General features: G+C 37.1%; 1 protein-coding gene across 4 annotated transcripts in view; it reads right to left on the bottom strand.

The window, feature by feature from the left end:
* Positions 1–1656: 1656 nt before the first annotated feature.
* Positions 1657–19846, bottom strand: part of VRK1 (VRK serine/threonine kinase 1) — a 58881-nt gene continuing 40691 nt past the window's right edge. For 3 of the 4 annotated variants that reach the window (XM_082760576.1, XM_082760575.1, XM_082760578.1), the window contains exons 12-13: positions 18900–18993; positions 1657–2544 (exon numbers count right to left, since the gene is read on the bottom strand). In XM_082760576.1, coding sequence (XP_082616702.1) covers positions 2462–2544; positions 18900–18993 — 177 coding nt within the window. In that variant the 3' untranslated portion in view covers positions 1657–2461. Of the gene's footprint in view, positions 2545–18539; positions 18610–18899; positions 18994–19846 lie in introns of all 4 variants that reach the window. The other variant, XM_082760577.1, reaches the window with a different exon arrangement.

Here is a 19846-nt window from a genome sequence, read left to right on the forward strand (position 1 = left end):
CCTCATTACACCATCAGCTGAAGTACCGACTAGTTCTCCTGTGAAGATTTATCATGTATGGTGGCCACTTTGAAACATAGGTAGCGGAGTCTTTAACATTCCCTACTCAAGTGTCTCCCTGCTGTGCCTGTAAATGTCAGTCCAGTTTTTTCACGGCTGTGCACACAGATTAGAAACAGCAGGAGAGCTTGGGAGTATGACTACAATACCAGTAAGGACACTTGTCTTCATGGCACTGCTCAAGTGATTCTTGGAATGCAGGACCCTGCTGTTTTCTAATATTTACACACAACTGGAGTCATCAAGAGCAGTAAATGCAGTCTAAAGGCAGCTTGCTTCTTTTGTGTTAGGGGCTTTACTTTCAAATGGGGATGTCAACAAAAATCTACTGCACCCTCCTCCTCTTCAAAAGTGGTGTATTTCCCCATCACTGTTTTGCAAAACAGTAAAAACATGTACAAACACATACTCTATGCAATACATACAGCAGTAGTGCAGACATTATCACAGCCTTCCTCCTGGCTCATCCTGGCCATCCCACAGTTTAAACATCACTGCAGTTTACAGTGAGCCAGAGACATTCATGCCCGTGAAGACGGTAGTTTTGCATGCTGTTTTTTGTGAGCAGAGACAAGACCTGAAGCAACAGTCACCTAGAATGGAAAGCACCCTTTTGATTTATAGAACACTTGCCAGTAAAAACTTTTTCTGAGACAATTTGGGGTGGGAAGAGTTAGGGGCCCCCACTTGTGAAATCTGCAGCTCAAACATTCAAAACAGGGATGCAAGAATTTGTTTATTGCAATTGGTTTTGGTAATATCAAAAGAAAGCATTCTTTCCAAGTTTTCAAAAAGTTTATCAATAAACAAGCTACTAAAATGTCAAACAAGTAAAGTATAAAAGAAAGACGTTAGCTTTGAGTATGCAAGACAAGAGAATACGATATACTTTCTTGATAATAGTTCTTCAGAATAGTTTATCACTTTTTGAACAAAATTATTAAATGAGTTAAAACAGCAGCTTGATTTGAGATTTACATATGAGGGGTTTCAGCAGTCCTACTGTTACTTCTGAAATAGAATGCTATGCTTAAAGCCATCAGGCACACTTTGCTATTACCTAAGAAAACAAGTCCGAAGACCAGTCACCACAAAATGCCACAGCACTACAATTTCTAAATATGTTTTTCCAGTTTTATTTGAAAATAACACATACCCTTGTTTTCAAAACATAAGCTCATCATTCATTCAGCATTTGATGCTAGAGCACATTTTTTCAGTGTATAGCTATCCAAGCATTACACAGCCAGCTGAGTGGTACACTGGACATCCACACGGAAACACAATCCATTGGCTCATATGGGTTCCTTTTGGCTTGCCAAACTTCATAAAGCAGTCTCCCTGATGACAATTATGCTCATGCCCTAATTATATGTATTTGTCGTATCTAAATGAAAAGTAATGGTATTTCACATAAATTAAATACTGCATTTTTTGACTTACAACACTGAAGACCCAAAGCCAAGCGAAGAAGTGCTTTTAAAAAGTTTTTGTAAGCTTACAAGTTTCTTGACTATTAAATAAAGGTAAAGCATTATTTTCTTATGAGAAGCATAAGTAAGTCAGGCTTTCACTAGAACGAGATAGCTTACAAAGTTATTCTTCACATTTATAATGCCTCTTTACTGGTATAAAACAAAAACCTGAGGAATGGGTTGAGGAGGGGCATGTTTTTTTCTTTTTTTTTTTTTCTTTTTATTTTTAATGCCCTGGGCCTTATGTCTGAAGTTCTGGTCTCTTTTTTCTTTCCAGAGAAACTCTGGATAATGGGAATAATGTGAAAATAATACAAACACCATGCAAAAACAAAATATTCAGTACCTGTCCTACGAAAAATTATTTAAACATTTTGTAACAAACTAGAAAGGAAAGGTGATTTTTCTTGTATTCTCTTGGTTGAAACACTTGAGAAGTATTTAAAAGATGTCTCTATCATTTCAGACTCCTGTTATCATCTGAATGTACATCTAAAGTGACCTGTTTTGAATTTAATCAAAATTTAAAGAAATCAGATACACTACGGTTCCTTAAAAAGTCCCCATAACAAAACTACATTGATGCTTCATTTCTACATTATAAAGCAGAAAAAACAACTTTCTTTTAGTTTGCTTTTATATACACAAATTCATGTCTTAAAGAATAAAAATGCATCCTCACTTTAAAGTTGGCAAAATTTTGCATCAGTACTAAAGTATACGTAAATTATTCAAATATTTTAATAAAACATTTATTCTTAAAAAACAGGTACAAACAGCAGTCCAAGGGTGTTTTTTGCTTTTTTACAGGAGTGATCATGTAAAAAGGAAAGTAATAGATTCCAGTGCTGCAGTAACTAAAAGAAAAAAAAAAAAAAAACAGAGATGAGCTGAAGAGCAACATATTTTTTTGCTCCATTTATTATTTATTTCTGAACTCTCTTCCTGGTTGCTGTGCCTTTCTTGGCTTTTGGTGAGGTCATCTGCCGTGTTCTGGTAGCTACTGCTTCTGCAATTCAATCAAAAAAAGACAACATTTTCTGTAAAATAATAGAAATGGATTACAAGAAGATTCTTTGCAATATTTTAAGAGGATAGACCAACTCCAATTATCCATTTAGTTTTGATTTACATGAGGGAAAAATCAGAGGAATTTACCACAATTTCTGTGCACCAATATCGTACTGAAAAAAACACATTATGCACTTCAGTTTCTCAAACCACAGTTACATACTGCTGAGCCAATTTAACAGCTCACCTCCACCAAAAAATAGAGTCAGGTCCTCTTCCACTTGTAAACTCGTCCTTCCTCCCTGTATGCCAAAATCCTGTTCTGTGATCCCTCCCACTGTTGAGTCATTTCTGGTGCCCTCTGAACCTTGTGCTAAGTTGATCCAGCTCTGTAACCTTGTAAAGAACTTAACTTGTTGGTCTGATGGCTTATTTAATAAGTTGCAGCTGCCTAGACCATTCTGAACCAAGCTTATGAAAGAGTTGGTAGAAGGCACAAAGGTAGAAGAAAGACTTTTGTTTGGCATCATTGTTATATCAGTGCAACTTAACCTTCAGATTCAAAGCTATTATTTGACAACATTTTATTAAAAACCATAATGAACATAGCCATCTAAATAGCTTTGAAATGAACAGAGCCTTAGTAAACCTGGCAGGCAGGTTGTTTAAGACCACACTCAAAATAAAGGGGAAAAAAATGCAGCTCATTTACATGAATCACATTCATCCTGTCACTTTTGTGAAAATAAGATATAAATATATATATATATATATATAAATATATATATATATAATAAAACTTGCTACCATTTTCAGATACACAGTAGCAATTACATGTTTTTCATCTTCTATTCATGGTATTCTCATGATTATTTTTTAATCCCAATTTCCTCCTTGAAGTCAATATGCCTATCTAAATTTCTCCCTGTTAGCCTATATATAACCCTAAAGTTCCTGTCAACTTCCTGATCTGTGTTACTGACACAGAAATGATGTAAGATTGAGTTTCATGGAAGTCCTTTAGAAAAAAGCTTCTTGCATAAGACAACAACAGCCTTTGAGCAGTATGAGTCACTGATCATTCAAGCTCAATGAGTAAATTTGGAAGAAAGAAGGAAGCAAAGAACAATGCTCAACAAACCAAAATAGTCTCCAGTCCACCCAAAACCAAAACCACACCAAGAAAAGCAAAGAATTATTGCCTATTTTGCTTTCATGTTTGTTCTATTTTACATAACTTAATTTGCTCTTAAAATGTTGTTTGGAAATTGAAAATGCCAAGATCAACTCTGAAGAATTTTCCCATTCTTGAAAATGAAACGGAGAATGAAGAAGTATTTTTTGTCCAAAATCATTTGCTGCATTCAACATAAAACTACAAATAGATTTTGTCAGACAATGCATCTTTGATTAATAAATCACAAAATAACCGACAGCTCTAGGGATGATTTCTTATTGAGAAGAGCAGCTTTATCAATGAAAGATCTATTCTGGCAAAACACCAGACACCCCCCAACATCAACTGCTATATAAAAATCTGATCCATTCTGGTATCCTTAGAAGTTCTGGTAGCCAAAAAGCTATACAAACAGGTATCAAATTAAAGTGGCAGCTTAACTATGTAAATCATTCCTGCTCCCAGATGACATGCACAATACCTTTAAGTATTAGTTTATATTTAAACTCAAGTCACACAATGTTTCAGCAAGTATAGTTGTGAATTCTAGCAACACACTTCTCTTGTGAGCTTTTAAATTGAGTCCTTATAGTAGCCGGTATGTTCAGTTATCCTGTCAACCGTACTGGTTTTCCATTCTCCATCCTAAGATTTTTCCCTAGAATTTTTGTATTTCAAAAGAAAGTAGAGAATAACCAAAGTTTTCTCCTTAAAAAAAAAAAAAAAAAAAAACTTACTCTTCCCTAGTTTCGTCTGAGGTAACTGATTTTGTTTTCATCAGATTATAAATCACATAACCTTATGCAGCAAAGGCAGGTGAAATTCATGCTCTAATATCAGGAAGACTGTCTATGAAAACAATGACCTTAGAAAGGAAAACACTATGGGGTGTTTATTTACAGAAGAAAAAGAATGTATTATCTAGTTTTCATATTTGTATTTCAGGAATGTAGTATTTCATGTAGTCGAGAACAATACAAGCAAATGAAGCTTACTAATTCCTCATTCAGAAAGAGCTTACCCATTTCTAATTGCCCGTGCTGGAACACCAAAAAGACAGCCACCCTGCCTCCAAATTTGCCTTCATCATTAATGAGTTCTTTTCAAAGCTTTTCTAAATAAACACACTCATAGAGAATCTCCAATTGGATCATACCAAAAAGGAAAAAAAAAAATACTTGTCATGGCCCTTTATTCATAATTTCAAGCTTACACAGCAGAAATACTATCTTTAAGTATCTGATTAACTTACGTTAAACAAAAACCACTGCTGTCAACACATTTAGGTATAAATTTTGCAGCTATTTCAGAACTGAAGGTCTATACCAACAACCTCAACTGCTTTTTTCAAAATTAGTTAGCCCATTAACATATATTGCCCCTTTCCCACAAATTTTTCCTGTAGAAGAAACATCAGTTCTGTTTCTGAAAACAGCAAGTCCTGTGTGGGCAGCACCAAATGAGGGTGCAAACAAAGCTACTACAAGCAAGGGAGAGGGTTTTTACAAAGCAGATTAAACTGAATTACGTTCAGAAAGCAATTTAAATGAGGAAGAATTAATATAGGCAAAAATAAACCAGATGGTGTCACTGCACAGCTTGTTTTGAGACTGTAACAAAGTTCAGCAGTGGTATAGAGTCCCACAGGCTCTAGAGGAATTATTAGACAACTTGACTATGGTATCTGATCCTCTCCATGTAAACAGTATTATAAAGCAATACTACAAAAAAAAAAAAACCAGCAGCACTCTATGTAGTTTTCGGCACTTCTCATTTTTCAGCTTTCTTGAAGGGCAAAATGAGGAAAAAAAAACTGGAGTGGTGATCATTATTTCTAGCTCCCCAGAAAAAAAAATAAAAAGAATTGAATTTATTTAGCTTATCTGTAGAAAGGGGAAAAAAAGGGGAGATGTGATGGTGCAGCTTTTCGTACTCATCAAATCTGCAACAAAGGTTGCTGCAAAAAATAAGCACAATTCAACGTAACTACTAAAAGTATCAAAAGAAAACATTTCATCTTATCAAGCCCTTTTCAGTAACAAGGATAGTTAAGTATTAGAAGAGGCACTGACCAGACATGTTTTAGAATATTCATCATGGAGGTTTTAAAAGGAAAATTTGCTATGTATCAAGATTAACAAAAGTGTAGGCAGAAAATCCTGTCCTTAAGCTGGTGTATGGAGCCCACCACTTTTTCATGTCCCTTCTCATCTTGTTTTCCAATTCTATTGCACACCCTTCTCATTCCACTTGCAGAAAAAGACATAAAAGTGTACTTGAATCAAAAAAAAAAAAAAAAGAAAGAAAATTTTCTATAAATGACAAAGGTTTCTTTGGTAAAAACAAGCAGAGATAGTCCCAAGCTTCCCACTTAATTGTCAGCTTTGATGAAAATGGACAGTGAGAGATTCTGAGCATGAAAACACCACTACTAAGCAGATGAAATCAAGTATGATGTAGGTGTCACAGGTGACTGCTAGATCACATATCATAGCCTAGAATATTTAAAAACAGCACAACATACAGATTTTAGACTTGAAGCAAGTATCAGGTAAATGAAAAAAAATATCTAGCAGAAAGAATGCTGCAGGTGAGCAACTGCATCACTTGCATATGCTGAATTTACACCTTCCAAAGACTGAGTACATGCAAAGGCTCTGTAGAATGGTTGGAAGGTGCCAGCAATTATAGTCTGTACAAGTTCTTAAACTACACTTGCCACAATCATAATTAAACAATATAGCTATCACTTTTTGACCTCAAAAGAAAAGAAGCACAAGCAGTTGAGCGCATTGATCAAATACAGTAAGGTTTCTTTTTTTTTTTTTTCCCTCCTTCAAGAAGAAAAAAAGGTAAAGATGAGTATATAGTTCTGGCAGGCCTTTTCCCAGCTTATCCAGGGAACACTGCATAGCTGATGAAGCCCTGTAGCATAACACTTCTCAAACAATAATTTTCCGGTATTTAGAAGACTGCTGAAGAGACTGCAAGGGCAACAGGTAGCAGTTTTGGTTACTTGGTTTGTTCCCTCTTCTCAGCAGTTCTTTCCTCTACAAAAAAAAAAATCTGAAATTTGAGTCAGAAAAAGGAGCAGAGACCAGAAGAATGGAAATATGACTTGAATTCCAGGAAATATATGATTGCAGGGTGGGGGAAGAGAAATAAAGTTTGTACAGTTGTGGGATGTGTTTGGCTTTTGGTACTGTCCTGAGTCCTATTTCCCAATAGATGTTTCCTATAACAAATAAAGCCAATACACTTCTGTTGGAAAAAATGGGAAGACATCAGGACACAAGAACATATTATTCTATGGCTTTCTACTTGCATATTTCCTCAAGATAACATTGAATCTACGAATGTTCTGTTAAAAATGTAATACAAAGTTGTTCTAGATAAAACTGAAAGACTGATTTACTTCTATTTGTAAAAACAGCTTTACTGAAGAGGTATTAAAACACAGTTGTACCTATACACATAAATCAGTAATCACACGCAGCGTGTATGTAAAAATAGCCCTTCTCTCCATCACACAGCAATTTGCAAGATGAAATAAGTTTTAGTATTACTTAAATCTTAAAAAAAAGGTTATAATCCTCTGTAAAATTCTGGGTCACTACACTACAAATAAATTTTTTATTTTCTGGAGAAAAAATTGTATTTCAAATTTTATATCTGAGTTTGAATTGCAGTACTTGGTCGGAATACTGCAGTGTATCTTCAGTTCACAGAAAAACAAGAAACATAGACATCACTTTTATTCTTAAATGATGAAGCTATGCAAAAGTGATTACACAAAACAAGTGAAGTGATTATACAAAAACTTACTCCATGGAAAGTTTTCCTTACTTTTTTTTTTTAATTCACTTAAAATGTTACATTTCATTAGCAACAAATGAAAGAAAGGCGTTCCGTGACATGCAACTTTAATGTACTTATATTTTAAAGGTGTTCGGGTCTTAAAAGTACTCAGAAAAAAATGCACAGAAAAATGCTTAAAACATTGATGAACGCTAAATAGAAAACTGTCTTCCAAGTAGACACAGATATAAACAGGAGCATTCCCATATTTTACGTATAAAAAATTAAATTTGGCACTTATCATCATGAGCAGGATAATATAAGTGAAACAACAAAAGAATAACAGACTTATAATAGTTATAATTATTATAGCTATTGTAAAGTACTGTTTTTTGTTTTTTGTTTTTTTTTCTGAAAATGTTTACACAAAGACATAAAATTAAGAGGCAAGAATTGACCTATAACATATGCATGGGTGTAGGCTACAAAGATGAGGAACAAGTAGTACCACAAAAAAGCTCAAAACCCCCCTATGATTTGCTTTCTCCTAAGGTTTGAGAACAAGATCAATAATTTTGTAAATACAAAAATGAACCTGAGTATAGATTTAATCCAACATTAAGTAATAAATCTTGCTTGAATCACGAAAGAAAAGATTTCTAGGACAAAAACCCCAGAGACTGATTTATGCAAAGCCACACAATGTAAATAAGCATAATGCTAAGTACCTATTAATTGAGAAATGCTATTAAACCTCTACTTTTGAATGCCTTCTAACCAATCCATGAGTGTAACTGTTTTCACATAGAGCTGTTCACATGGTTATATTTTTTTATACTGCAAGAGTAACCAAACGACCTCTGTTAAGGCCTTACCATGTTAGATGCTTGCTGTACAGCAATACAGACACACACAGTTCCTACCCCTAGCAGTATTACCTATTAAAAAATCCCATTAAAAAATGCAGGACTTTATATGTCACGTTTATGTTAGAACTTCACTCTATATTACCTCTATATTATTCCAATTAATAAAAACCAAAAATGTTTTTAAAAATCACGAAAGAAAAAAGCTCATATAAAAAATTCTGTTTGATACAACCCAATCTTCATCGACCCCAAGATTAAAGAAAACTCCCAGTGGTGGTAGCTTTGAACATAGGACTGTTTACAAATTCTCAGAAAACTATTATTTTTGCAGTATTTATGCTATTTTCACAAAAGTTCCTTATAGTAGCTGCCTATTCCATACATTGACTTTAAAAAGCATACTAGAACTATTAATATTATGCAGTACAGCCCTGCAGAAGCGTTGGTGGATATGTACAGTGTATGCCAAAACTTGGTATTTTGCTTTAACAGCATCATCACTTACAAATTTGCATATTTTACATGAAGGAGGCTAATACTGAAAATGGAACTATAATGAAGTGTAAAAAAAACCTTTCAAATAGTAATGATATCTTTTGATTGTATTTTGCTTGGTGGAAAGAGATTGACTATTTCAACATCATCCATATTATCCTGTAAGGTTACCTTTCACGGGACAAGCCTGCTTGTCCTTTCTTAGTTCTGCTCTTTCTTTCTCCTCTACCAAGTCTGGGTCTCCTTAATCTCAGCAGTAACAGACTTTTGTACTGGCAGAGTCCCTACAGACAACTGAGCACCATGGTGTGCTCAGACTGCTGCACAGCTGGATCAGGGTCTTTTGGGGCCAACTAATCTTTTGGACTGGATTGGACAAACTGAGTAATCAGATGCAGTTAACGCCAATTAGCCAAACAGCAAGAGTCTGCATCAATCTTCTTGCCATGTAAGTCCAAATACTCATGAGATGTTATTTGAACACCTCAAGAGTAAACCCTATCCAGACATATCTATAATGAAATAGCATTTCAAAAAATTGTAAACGTTCTTGTATGACTAAACTTTAATTTCTACAATTAAGATGCATCGGGAAAATTATCCTTTTTAATGGACAGTAAACTAGGATTTTTTTTTTTAGTCACAGGACTTACCACATAAAGTAGAAGGAAAGTCCACGGGAACATAAAACCAGTCAGATTTGGAACTACAGTTCTAAATATTTCTGTAATCAGCTATTTCCAATTTATCAAAAGCACCAGAATCAAATTATGAAAGAGTTGCCTTTTCCTTCAACACAGATTTATGATCATGTTGTAAGTGGTAAAGTTTTTAATTCCAAATTTGAAAACAATGAGATGAAGAAGTACATGCATCACTCTATCTAAAATAATTTGGTAAGCCCTCCCCACCCCTGCTTGGCATTCATTAAGGTAAGTACTAGAAAAAGGCAAAATTAGTACCATTTCACTTGTAAATCTATTGAGTTAGCAAAAGAATGTTTAAATGTAAATTCGTGTTCATCACTGGTTTTAACCACTGGATGCTGAAAATACATGTAACTTCCCAAATACCTTTAGTTAAAAAAAAAATCTTAACGTTTCTAAAAAGCTGATGCTAACACCTAGATTGTAACTCCTGAAGCTCTTTTTCATTTCAGTCTTTGAAAATCTCAATCCACAATCCCAGAGGAATAAAAAGTGTAATATATAATATAATATAAAGTGGAAGTATATTCTGTTCATGTGCATCAAAACATAACTAGTATGTAGTCAGCTGTATTTTTAAATATTTTGTTACAGGGCCTTCGAGAAAATCTGCTAAAACCAAGAATAAAAGTCAGCACCATGTTAAATAACTGTATTTCCTTCAAAGAAAGTATAATCTGGCTAATGTTATTTTAGCCACTGACTGACTAGAAAATTCATAATAAATTGAGATCAACAATTCAAAAGGCATTCAAGTTAGAGAAATAACCACTGATTTTAATGATCAGAATTCTATAATGTAAACAGCTGAAAATGAACAGATCAGTGTTACCTTCTGGAATAATACTAGCTTAATTACTTGTACTTTGTACCACACTGAGTAAATATACTAGAGCAAATTCATAACTTACCAATATTACTGTCTTTGTAATGATTAAGGAGGTATTGGGGAGGTATTGGGGAGGCAAGGACAATCCCCAGACATGGACTGTATATCTCGAAACAAGACACTGGAACTCATGATAAGGAAGCGGCAGACGGACAGAGAAACAAACGTAAGGACTATAAATCTCAAAACTGGACATTGGAATTCATTATAAAGATACAACAAACGGAAGAATTGGCAACAACCAGCTCTCGCAATTAAGAAACATGCCAACTCAGCAGATTCCTGACCAAAGGTGAAAAGTACACTGTGAGGAAGACTCGGGGTCTTCCTCCCAAAGACCCCTGCCCACGTCCCAAAGACCCCTGCCCACAATTCTTGGAAGGCTCTGCGCAGGCGCAAGGTGCCAAAAGACTAATTAGCATGAGAAGCGAGGGAAGGCGGGGATAGGTAATGCATATGTATAGGTGCTTGTAGAATATTGATAGATTGATTGTATAAATTCAAGACTGCTTTCCGCTTTGGGTATGCACGATAGGTGGAGAGATCCCCCGTGCATCCAGCGCTGCAATAAAGAATATACCACTTAAAGGAATTTCGGCTTCGATCTTTGAATCAATCTGGCACCCCAGATGGGATGACCTCTCTGCCGGACCGCAGGACCCGCTGGGGACAGGACTCCCTAGGGTACCCCCGGGATTTCCCGGAGGGACTCCTCGACTCACCGGATCACTGTGGAGGCAGACAAGGACCCCATCATTGTAAGTGAGTATATTCTTTATTCTGGTTTGGTTTTCTGGTAGACCGGTCATCTGGGACTGTCCAGTAAGTCGGAAGGTGACTTCTGCAGGACAGTATTTGGTATATACTTTGTGGTTAGTACCACAAGTATATCTGGGGACCTTGGGGTCCATCTGTATCTGGAACTGTCTGTAAGTCAGAAGGTGATCTTCTGCGAGGCAGTGTTTGGTATATACTTTGTGGTAAGCACCATAAGTATATTTGGGGACCTTAAGGAAAGAGCTCGCTTTAAGGTCCATCTGGAATTGTGTTGTCTATTTCGGTTTTCTGACTCATGGAGTATGGTATTTAACTTTGGTTATTGTTACTGTGATTTTGGCTATTTTTCTGGTGGTAATAGTAGGTTCGTGGCATTGTTATAAGAGAGATATCGTTACGGTGTTACACAGTTCGGTTTTCTGACTTATCGCATGTGGAATTTGACTCTGACTATTGTTATTGTGATTTTAGCAATATTGCTGGTAATAGTAGCTTTGTGACATCGCTACTGAAAGATATTGCGTGCCCGTATTTTTGTGAGTGATACGTTTTGTGATACGCTTTTGCAAGTAACATGTGTATTCTGAAAGTGTAAACTGGAAAATGGGGGGGCAAACAAGCAGTGAAATTTTAAAGAAAAGTGTGTTAGGATGTGTTTTAAGTCACTGGAAGGATATTGGAGGATCTGCCGGTGGAAGTGTGAACAGGAAAACATTGATAAAATATCGTAATCAGTGGTGGCCGCTTTATAAGCTGGAATGTGGAGAAAAGTGGCCCCTAAATGGAACTTTAAACTATAATATTTTGCTACAGTTAATGTTGTTTTTTGAGAAGCAGAACAGGATGAAATGTTGTATACTGATGTTTCAGCATCTTGGTGGGAAAAGGTATGGAATTAAGTTGGCCCCTGACTGAGCCTTTGATGTTGGCATTAGAGAAGTACAGGCTGGAGAAAGATAAAGGAAGTGTTAAAAGGGTTGTTGAAAGTGTTAAAGGTGTTTGAAGTTGAATGAGCAGGGAAAGAGGATGTAGGAATGATAATAGTTCTGCCACTGCCCGAGGCAGAGATCTTAAAATCATGGGTGTTAGCCCTTTGGGGCAAAGGGACCATGATGGGTCCGAGAGAGTTGTCACAGAAACAGAAAAGCAGTTAACTCTTAAAACAACCTGAGTTCATGTGCGAGCTCAGATTGCCGATGGGACCGCTCAGGGAACTGTGGACAATTGCATTCCCCTGACCGACCCCCGCTAAGACCCAAATCATCCTGAAAATTATGAACGGTTAAGTAAATACTAAAACCTGGATGAATTGGGAATTGAGAATATGCTTCCAACAAGGTCTAAAAGAAACCCCTATGGAATTTTTAGACCAACTCTGAAATGTAATGAAAATAAATAATTAAATAAATAAAACAAAACGGTTTGGACCTGGCTTCGGAGGACAAATTGACTAGCCTTTTCCTAGGGTAATTGACCCCTGATTTCAACAGGAATAATGGGGACCTGGGGAATCTACCCTAGCGGATCCTCCACTGGTTATAATGAAGCTAGGGGAGGAATGGAAGTGAAATTTCTTATTGATATGGGGCAACGTATTCAGTTCTAAATCAAGCATTAATGCCTTCACAGAATTATTATGTTAGGGTAAAAGGTGTGTCGTGGTTTAACCCGGCCGGCAGCTAAACACCACGCAGCTGTTCGCTCCCCCTCCCCCTCCCTCTCTGGGACGGGGGAGAGAAATGGAAAGTGAAGCCTGTGAGTTGAGATAAAGACAGTTTAATAAGACAAAATAATAATAATAATAATAATAATAATAATAATAATAATAATAATAACAACAACAATAATAATAATACAATGATGATAATAGTACCACTACTAATAATGTGTACAAACAAGTGATGCACAATGCAATTGCTCACCACCCGCTGACCGATGCCCAGCCTAACCCCGAGCAGTCCGGCCCCCTCCCCCCGGCTAGCCACCCCTATGTATTGTTTAGCCTGACGTCAGATGGTATGGAATACCCCTTTGGCTAGTTTGGGTCACCTGTCCTGGGTCTGTCCCCTCCCAGCTCTTACTGCACCCCCAGCCTGCCTGATGGCAGGACAGAGCAAAAAGCTGAGATGTCCTTGGCTTGGTATAAGCACTGATCTGCAACAATTAAAACATCAGGGTGTTATCAACACTCTTCTCATCCTAAGCCAAAACATAGCATTCTACCAGCTACTAGGAAGAAAATTAACTCTGTTCTAACTGAAACCAGGACAAGGTGTAACCGAAAAGGCTTATTTTTGTGAACCTTTGAAGTACAAGTTACGGAAACAATGGAGCATACACAGATTTTTATATATGCCTAACTCCTCATGGGCACTCTTAGGTAGAGATTTATTAGAGCAAGTAGGAGCAGAAATTGTCTTTGAAAAAGGGAAATGGAATTAAGAATAGGAGAAGAACAATTAACAAATGTGTTAAGCTTGGCACTAATACAAACTGACCCTAAAAGTGAAATACCTTTAGAGATCACAGATCAAGTATGTCCAGGAGTTTGGGCTACCGAAATCCCTGGAAGAGCTAAAAATGTGACCTTAATAATTATTAAATTAAAGCCAGGAGAGAAACCCGTTAAGGTTAAGTAATATCCTTTGAGGATAGAAGATAGGAAAGGAATTAAAGAGATAATTAATAAATTTTTACAGTATAGATTATTGATTGAATGCGAATCAGAATACAATGCACCCATATTGCCAATTAAAAAGGCAGATGAAAAAGCTATAGGCTAGTTCAGGATTTGAGGGCCATAAATAAAATCACTGAGGATATACATCCAGTAGTGGCAAACCCTTATACTTTGCTGACTAAATTAAAGAATAGTCAAGTCTGGTTTACCGTACTGGATTTAAAAGATGCCTTCTTCTGCCTAGGCTTAGCCACAGAAAGCCAAAACCTATTCGCCTTTGAATGGGAAAATCCCGATTCAGGCAGAAAGACGCAGCTTACATGGACATTACTACCTCAAGGATTCAAGAATAGCCCCACTATTTTTGGAAACCAATTAGCAAGGGAACTCGAAACATGGATGCCTCCGGACACTGAAGGTGCTTTGTTACAATATGTAGATGATCTCTTAATAGCTACCGAGACTAAAGGGAGTTGTATTCAATGGACTATAAGTCATCCTAATTTTCTGGGTTTAAATGGATATCAAGTCTCTTGACAGAAAGTCCAGCTGGCTCAACAAAGTGTGACCTATCTGGGATTTGAAATTTCGGAAGGACAACGACAACTAGGAACTGAACATAAGGAAGTCATTTGCCAGACTCCAGAACCTCAAATGGTAAAGGAGCTACAAACCTTTTTAGGAATGACAGGTTGGTGTCGCCTTTGGATTTATAATTATGGACTATTGGTAAAGCCTCTATGTGAATTGATAAAGATTAACCAGTCAAAGTTAGTCTGGACTGGAGAAGCACAAAAAGTGTTTAAACAACTTAAACAAGAATTGATGATTTTGAAATATCAAGCAATATTGGTAGAACAGGACAACGTGGAAATTGTGATAACTAATATTGTGAATCTAGCCTCTTTTCTTAGTGATGCTCCAGCACAACCTGTGATTCACGATTGTTTAGAAACTATAGAGACTGTGTATTCCAGCCGACCAGACCTTAAGGAGGAGCCCATGGAAGATGCGGAAGAAACTTGGTTCACGGATGGGAGCAGTTTTGTTACGCAAAGACAACGTAAAGCTGGATATGCTATAACAACTACTCAGCAGGTAATCGAGTCTAAGCCTTTACCCCCTGGAACATCAGCTCAAAAGGCGGAGATAGTTGCTCTCACGGGAGCATTGGAACTGGCAGCGGGAAAAAGGGTAAATATTTGGACAGATTCTAAATATACATTCGGCGTGGTACATGCTCATGGAGCAATTTGGAAAGAACATGGATTGCTGACCGCTCAGTGAAAACACAAAGTATGCTGAAGAAATTTTAAAATTGTTAGAGGCTGTAAAACAACCAGAAAAGGTAGCTATCATGCATTGTCAGGGACACCAAAAGGGGAACACCGATTTTGAAATTGGAAATCGATTGGCAGAGGCTAAGCAGGCAGCTGAAATAACTGAGGTGAAGGCATTGTCTTTGATACCAGACGGTAAAATCCAAACTATATCCAAATTATACAAAAGAAGACTTAAAATTAATTGAAGATTTGAAAGGTAAAATGAAACCAGATGGATGAGTATATTTAAAAGATAACCACATAGTAATACCCTCTAGTTTGACATGGCCCATAGTTCTTACAGAACACAATAAAACGCACTGGGGAGCTGGCACACTGCATAAGAGCCTGAGTCAGACATTAGTGGGACGATATGATAAAGCAAGTAACTCAACAATGTAGCATTTGCTTACACAATAACCCCAATACCAAGAATAGAATAAAATTTGGAATAATCGGTAAAGGAAATTATTCGGGGCAACAGTGGCAAATTGATTTTTCAGAACTCCCTAGAAAAGGGGGGTATCATTATTTACTGGTTCTGACTGACACGTTTTCAGGAAGGCCTGAAGCCTTTCCCTGTCGAACAAACAAAGCAAGAGAAGTGGTTAAAGTCTTGTTAAATGAAATAATACCATGCTTTGGGATTCTAGTAGCAATGTCTTCTGATAGAGTTTCACATTTTTGTGCACAAGTGGTACAACAGATAAGTAAGATTCTAAAGATAGATTGGCAACTGCATACTCCTTATAGACCACAGGCAAGTGGACAGGTAGAAAAATGAACCATTTAATTAAACAATAAATAGCTAAAATTGGATAAGAAGCTAATTTGTCATGGCCTCAATCCCTCCCTTTAGCATTACTTGGAATTAAGAGTTAAACCTAGAATAAAAGGGAATTTGAGTCCCTTCAAAATCTTATATGGAAGGCCATAGCAATTTCTATTTAGTGGAGAGGACCTAACGCAGTTAGGATCAGAATATTTATATGCTTATATAACTGAACTTCAGAAACAATTAAATAAAGTACATAAATTTGTTTTAGGGACCAGGGCTAGAGGGTTGGATCAACCAATCCACCCCTTTAAGCTCGGGAATTATATATATATATAAAGACTTTTTCAGGACAACCCCTACAGGAAAAATGGAAGGAAAGTGGATGGGACCATACCAAGTATTACTGACAACACACACCGCCATTAAGATTAAGAAGCAAGCAGCTTGGATCCACAATTCAAGGGTGAAGAAGGTCCCGGCGAGGATATGGACCACCACTCCAATTGGACCAACAAAATTACGGTTTTCCAGATCCTAATGATTGCAGGGGTACGGTTCTCGGATTCGGGGTGGGCAACTTGGGATGAGAACTTACACCTGACCTTAATACAAACAATTTCTCAAGTAACTAATAAGACGAACTGTTGGGTATGCATCCATCTGCCACAGCATGGGAATAAGGGTGTATCGTTAATCGGGATTCCCTTGCCTGCAAACTTATCTTGGACTAATTTGTGGGAAAACACATCTTGGGGTCGAAAATATTAAGAAGTTTTGGAACTAGAAGTGAGTAGCTTCGTGCCGTTAGAATCCTATTATGTATGTGTACAAAGGTGTAACCCGCCTAAGGGTATAGGAAAACAGCATTGTATAAATACGGATACTACTTATGTGGGAAATCAGACATCTTGTAATTGAACAATTGATATTAGTACGACTAGCGGCTGGGCAAATTCAACCAGCTGGACGGTTCCAGAAGGAAAAGGGTGGTATTGGCTATGCAATGATACAGCTCGTAAGGTCTTGCCTGAGAATTGGAAGGGAACTTGCACTCTTGGAGCGGTAGTCCCCAATATGACAGTACATGATGTAGTGCCTCGAGGTTACTTGAGAAATCATATGCGGAGAATCAGACAAAAAATTAACAATCCATTGATAGAGAGACACACCGCTTTTCATAGTTTTGTTTGATGGTTTATCCCATGGTTAGGAGTGAGTGAATTGGAAAAGGCAATAGTTAATATTTCTGCAATTATAGAGAAGTTAGAAAACAAAACTCTGGATGCTATAAAGGCTCAACAAGAAGAGATATCTAGTTTATCACAGGTAGTATTACAAAATCGGATGACCCTAGACTTGTTACTGGCCACTCAAGGGGGAGTCTGTACAGTAATAAACACAAGTTGTTGTATGTATGTAGATCAGAGTGGAAGGATCTCTACCGACCTGGAAGAAATATGGAAGCAGACAAGGGTCCTACATGAGATCAGTAAAGATGATCTTTCATGGAGTTTTAGTGAAATATGGAATAAGTTAACCTCCTGGTTGCCCAATTTTCAATGGTTGAAACAAGTGTTCATTGCTCTAATCGCATTAGTAGGGTTAGGAATATTTGTGTGCATGTTGTTTAGATGCCTGCTTTGTTGTGTTACTGTAAATAATGAAAGTATCTGATGCAAAAGAATTTGCATGGGAAAAGAAAAGGGGGGATTGATTAAGGAGGTATTGGGGAGGTATTGGGGAGGCAAGGACAATCCCCAGACATGGACTGTATATCTCGAAACAAGACACTGGAACTCATGATAAGGAAGCGGCAGACGGACAGAGAAACAAACGTAAGGACTATAAATCTCAAAACTGGACATTGGAATTCATTATAAAGATACAACAAACGGAAGAATTGGCAACAACCAGCTCTCGCAATTAAGAAACATGCCAACTCAGCAGATTCCTGACCAAAGGTGAAAAGTACACTGTGAGGAAGACTCGGGGTCTTCCTCCCAAAGACCCCTGCCCACGTCCCAAAGACCCCTGCCCACAATTCTTGGAAGGCTCTGCGCAGGCGCAAGGTGCCAAAAGACTAATTAGCATGAGAAGCGAGGGAAGGCGGGGATAGGTAATGCATATGTATAGGTGCTTGTAGAATATTGATAGATTGATTGTATAAATTCAAGACTGCTTTCCGCTTTGGGTATGCACGATAGGTGGAGAGATCCCCCGTGCATCCAGCGCTGCAATAAAGAATATACCACTTAAAGGAATTTCGGCTTCGATCTTTGAATCAGTAATGTTACATTTTCCCATCCTGCTATACTCCTCCATCAATATTTTTTAAACAAGATTTGTTTTAAGGTAGAGTCTAACGCCACTACTTTATTATTTTTAGGCTACTTCACCATAATGGATATTTCCTGAAGCACTGCAGCCCATGAGAGAGCACCCACATATGAGCAGGGAAAAAGCGTGAGGAAGAAGTCGCAGACAAAGTGCTGTGTACTGACCATAACACACACTCCATGCCCTCCGTATTCCAGGGAGTGGAATAGAAATGTCTAGAGTGAAGAAGCAGAGCTGGGAAGGGCAGGAAGACAAGATGTTTTAATGTTTGTCTTTCTCACTACCAAAATTTACTTTAATTGGTAATAAATTAAAACTATTTTTCCAAGTTGAGTCTGTCTTGCCTGCAAGAGTAACTGATAAGGAATCTCCCCGTTTTGTATCAACCCAAGAGCTTTTTCAACCTCTTTTCTCCCTCTGTCTCACTGATGTGGGGAGTGAATGGCGGGTGTGAGCTTGGCCCTTAGCCAAGGTTAACCTACCACAACAGTATATGTGCCTGTAAGAATGATCTTCTGACTTACTAGAAGAAGTAGGCTTCTTTTTTGCTGGACTTCCTGCATCTTCCACTTCTGCTTCACTGCTCTCATTGGTTGCAACTGCTGCCTTTCTTTTTTTCTGTAAAACAAATGGCAATTGAACTCAAGACAAGGGAAGACCACACAAAGTAGAAAATATCCTCACATGGTATTCTGTAATTTTAACCATTATTCCCGCATATAATATATCAGGTCTCCAATTGTAGAGAAAATTTATTCATATATTAATACAAGAATACTAGTACTAGGCAACAGAAAATTTAGAAGTTCAGTTCCCCTATCGACAGATGACATTAGGAATTGAAATTTTAATGTATAAAAACACAACTTTTTATGATCAAAACCTATTTTTATTTACATTGTGTAACTGGTTACAAAGGAATCAATCTGAATAATCTTAAAGAACAAAGAAAAACATTTTAAGCAAAGTTGATGTTAATTGCTTTTTCTTTAGCAATTACACCTCATTAAATTCATGTTTATCTGGATCCTGGCTTCCAAAGGCTTTCTTTGCACAGCTTAGAAGTACCTAACACCCACTGACGGTACGTTATTATTTTTGTCTAATAGCAGCTACGGGTTCTGTTCCAAAGAGAAGCACTTGGGAAAGCTGAACCCTATTCAAGGTACATTATCTTAATAGTTCTATGCGTTTAAAGGTTTTATCTGTGTATTATAATTAAATCTTACTAGTACAAACTATTCTTAAGGCTGGAGATTTTTTTTTCCAAAGCCACATAATTTTTGCAAAGGATGAGTTGACACATATCCGTATCATATCAGAGACATAGCTGACCATTTTAAACACTAGAAGAGTTTACCTCTTCCTGAATTGTGTAAGACTATAGCTTTACTAATACAGCTTTAAAAGTGGTTACAACTTCACGTGGCTCATGAGAGAAGGGGAGAGTGCATTACATCTTTCCTTTCCA

This window comes from Aythya marila, assembly GCF_965140915.1.
Source record: "Aythya marila genome assembly, chromosome: 5".
In the NCBI taxonomy this organism is placed as follows: Eukaryota; Metazoa; Chordata; class Aves; order Anseriformes; family Anatidae; genus Aythya; species Aythya marila.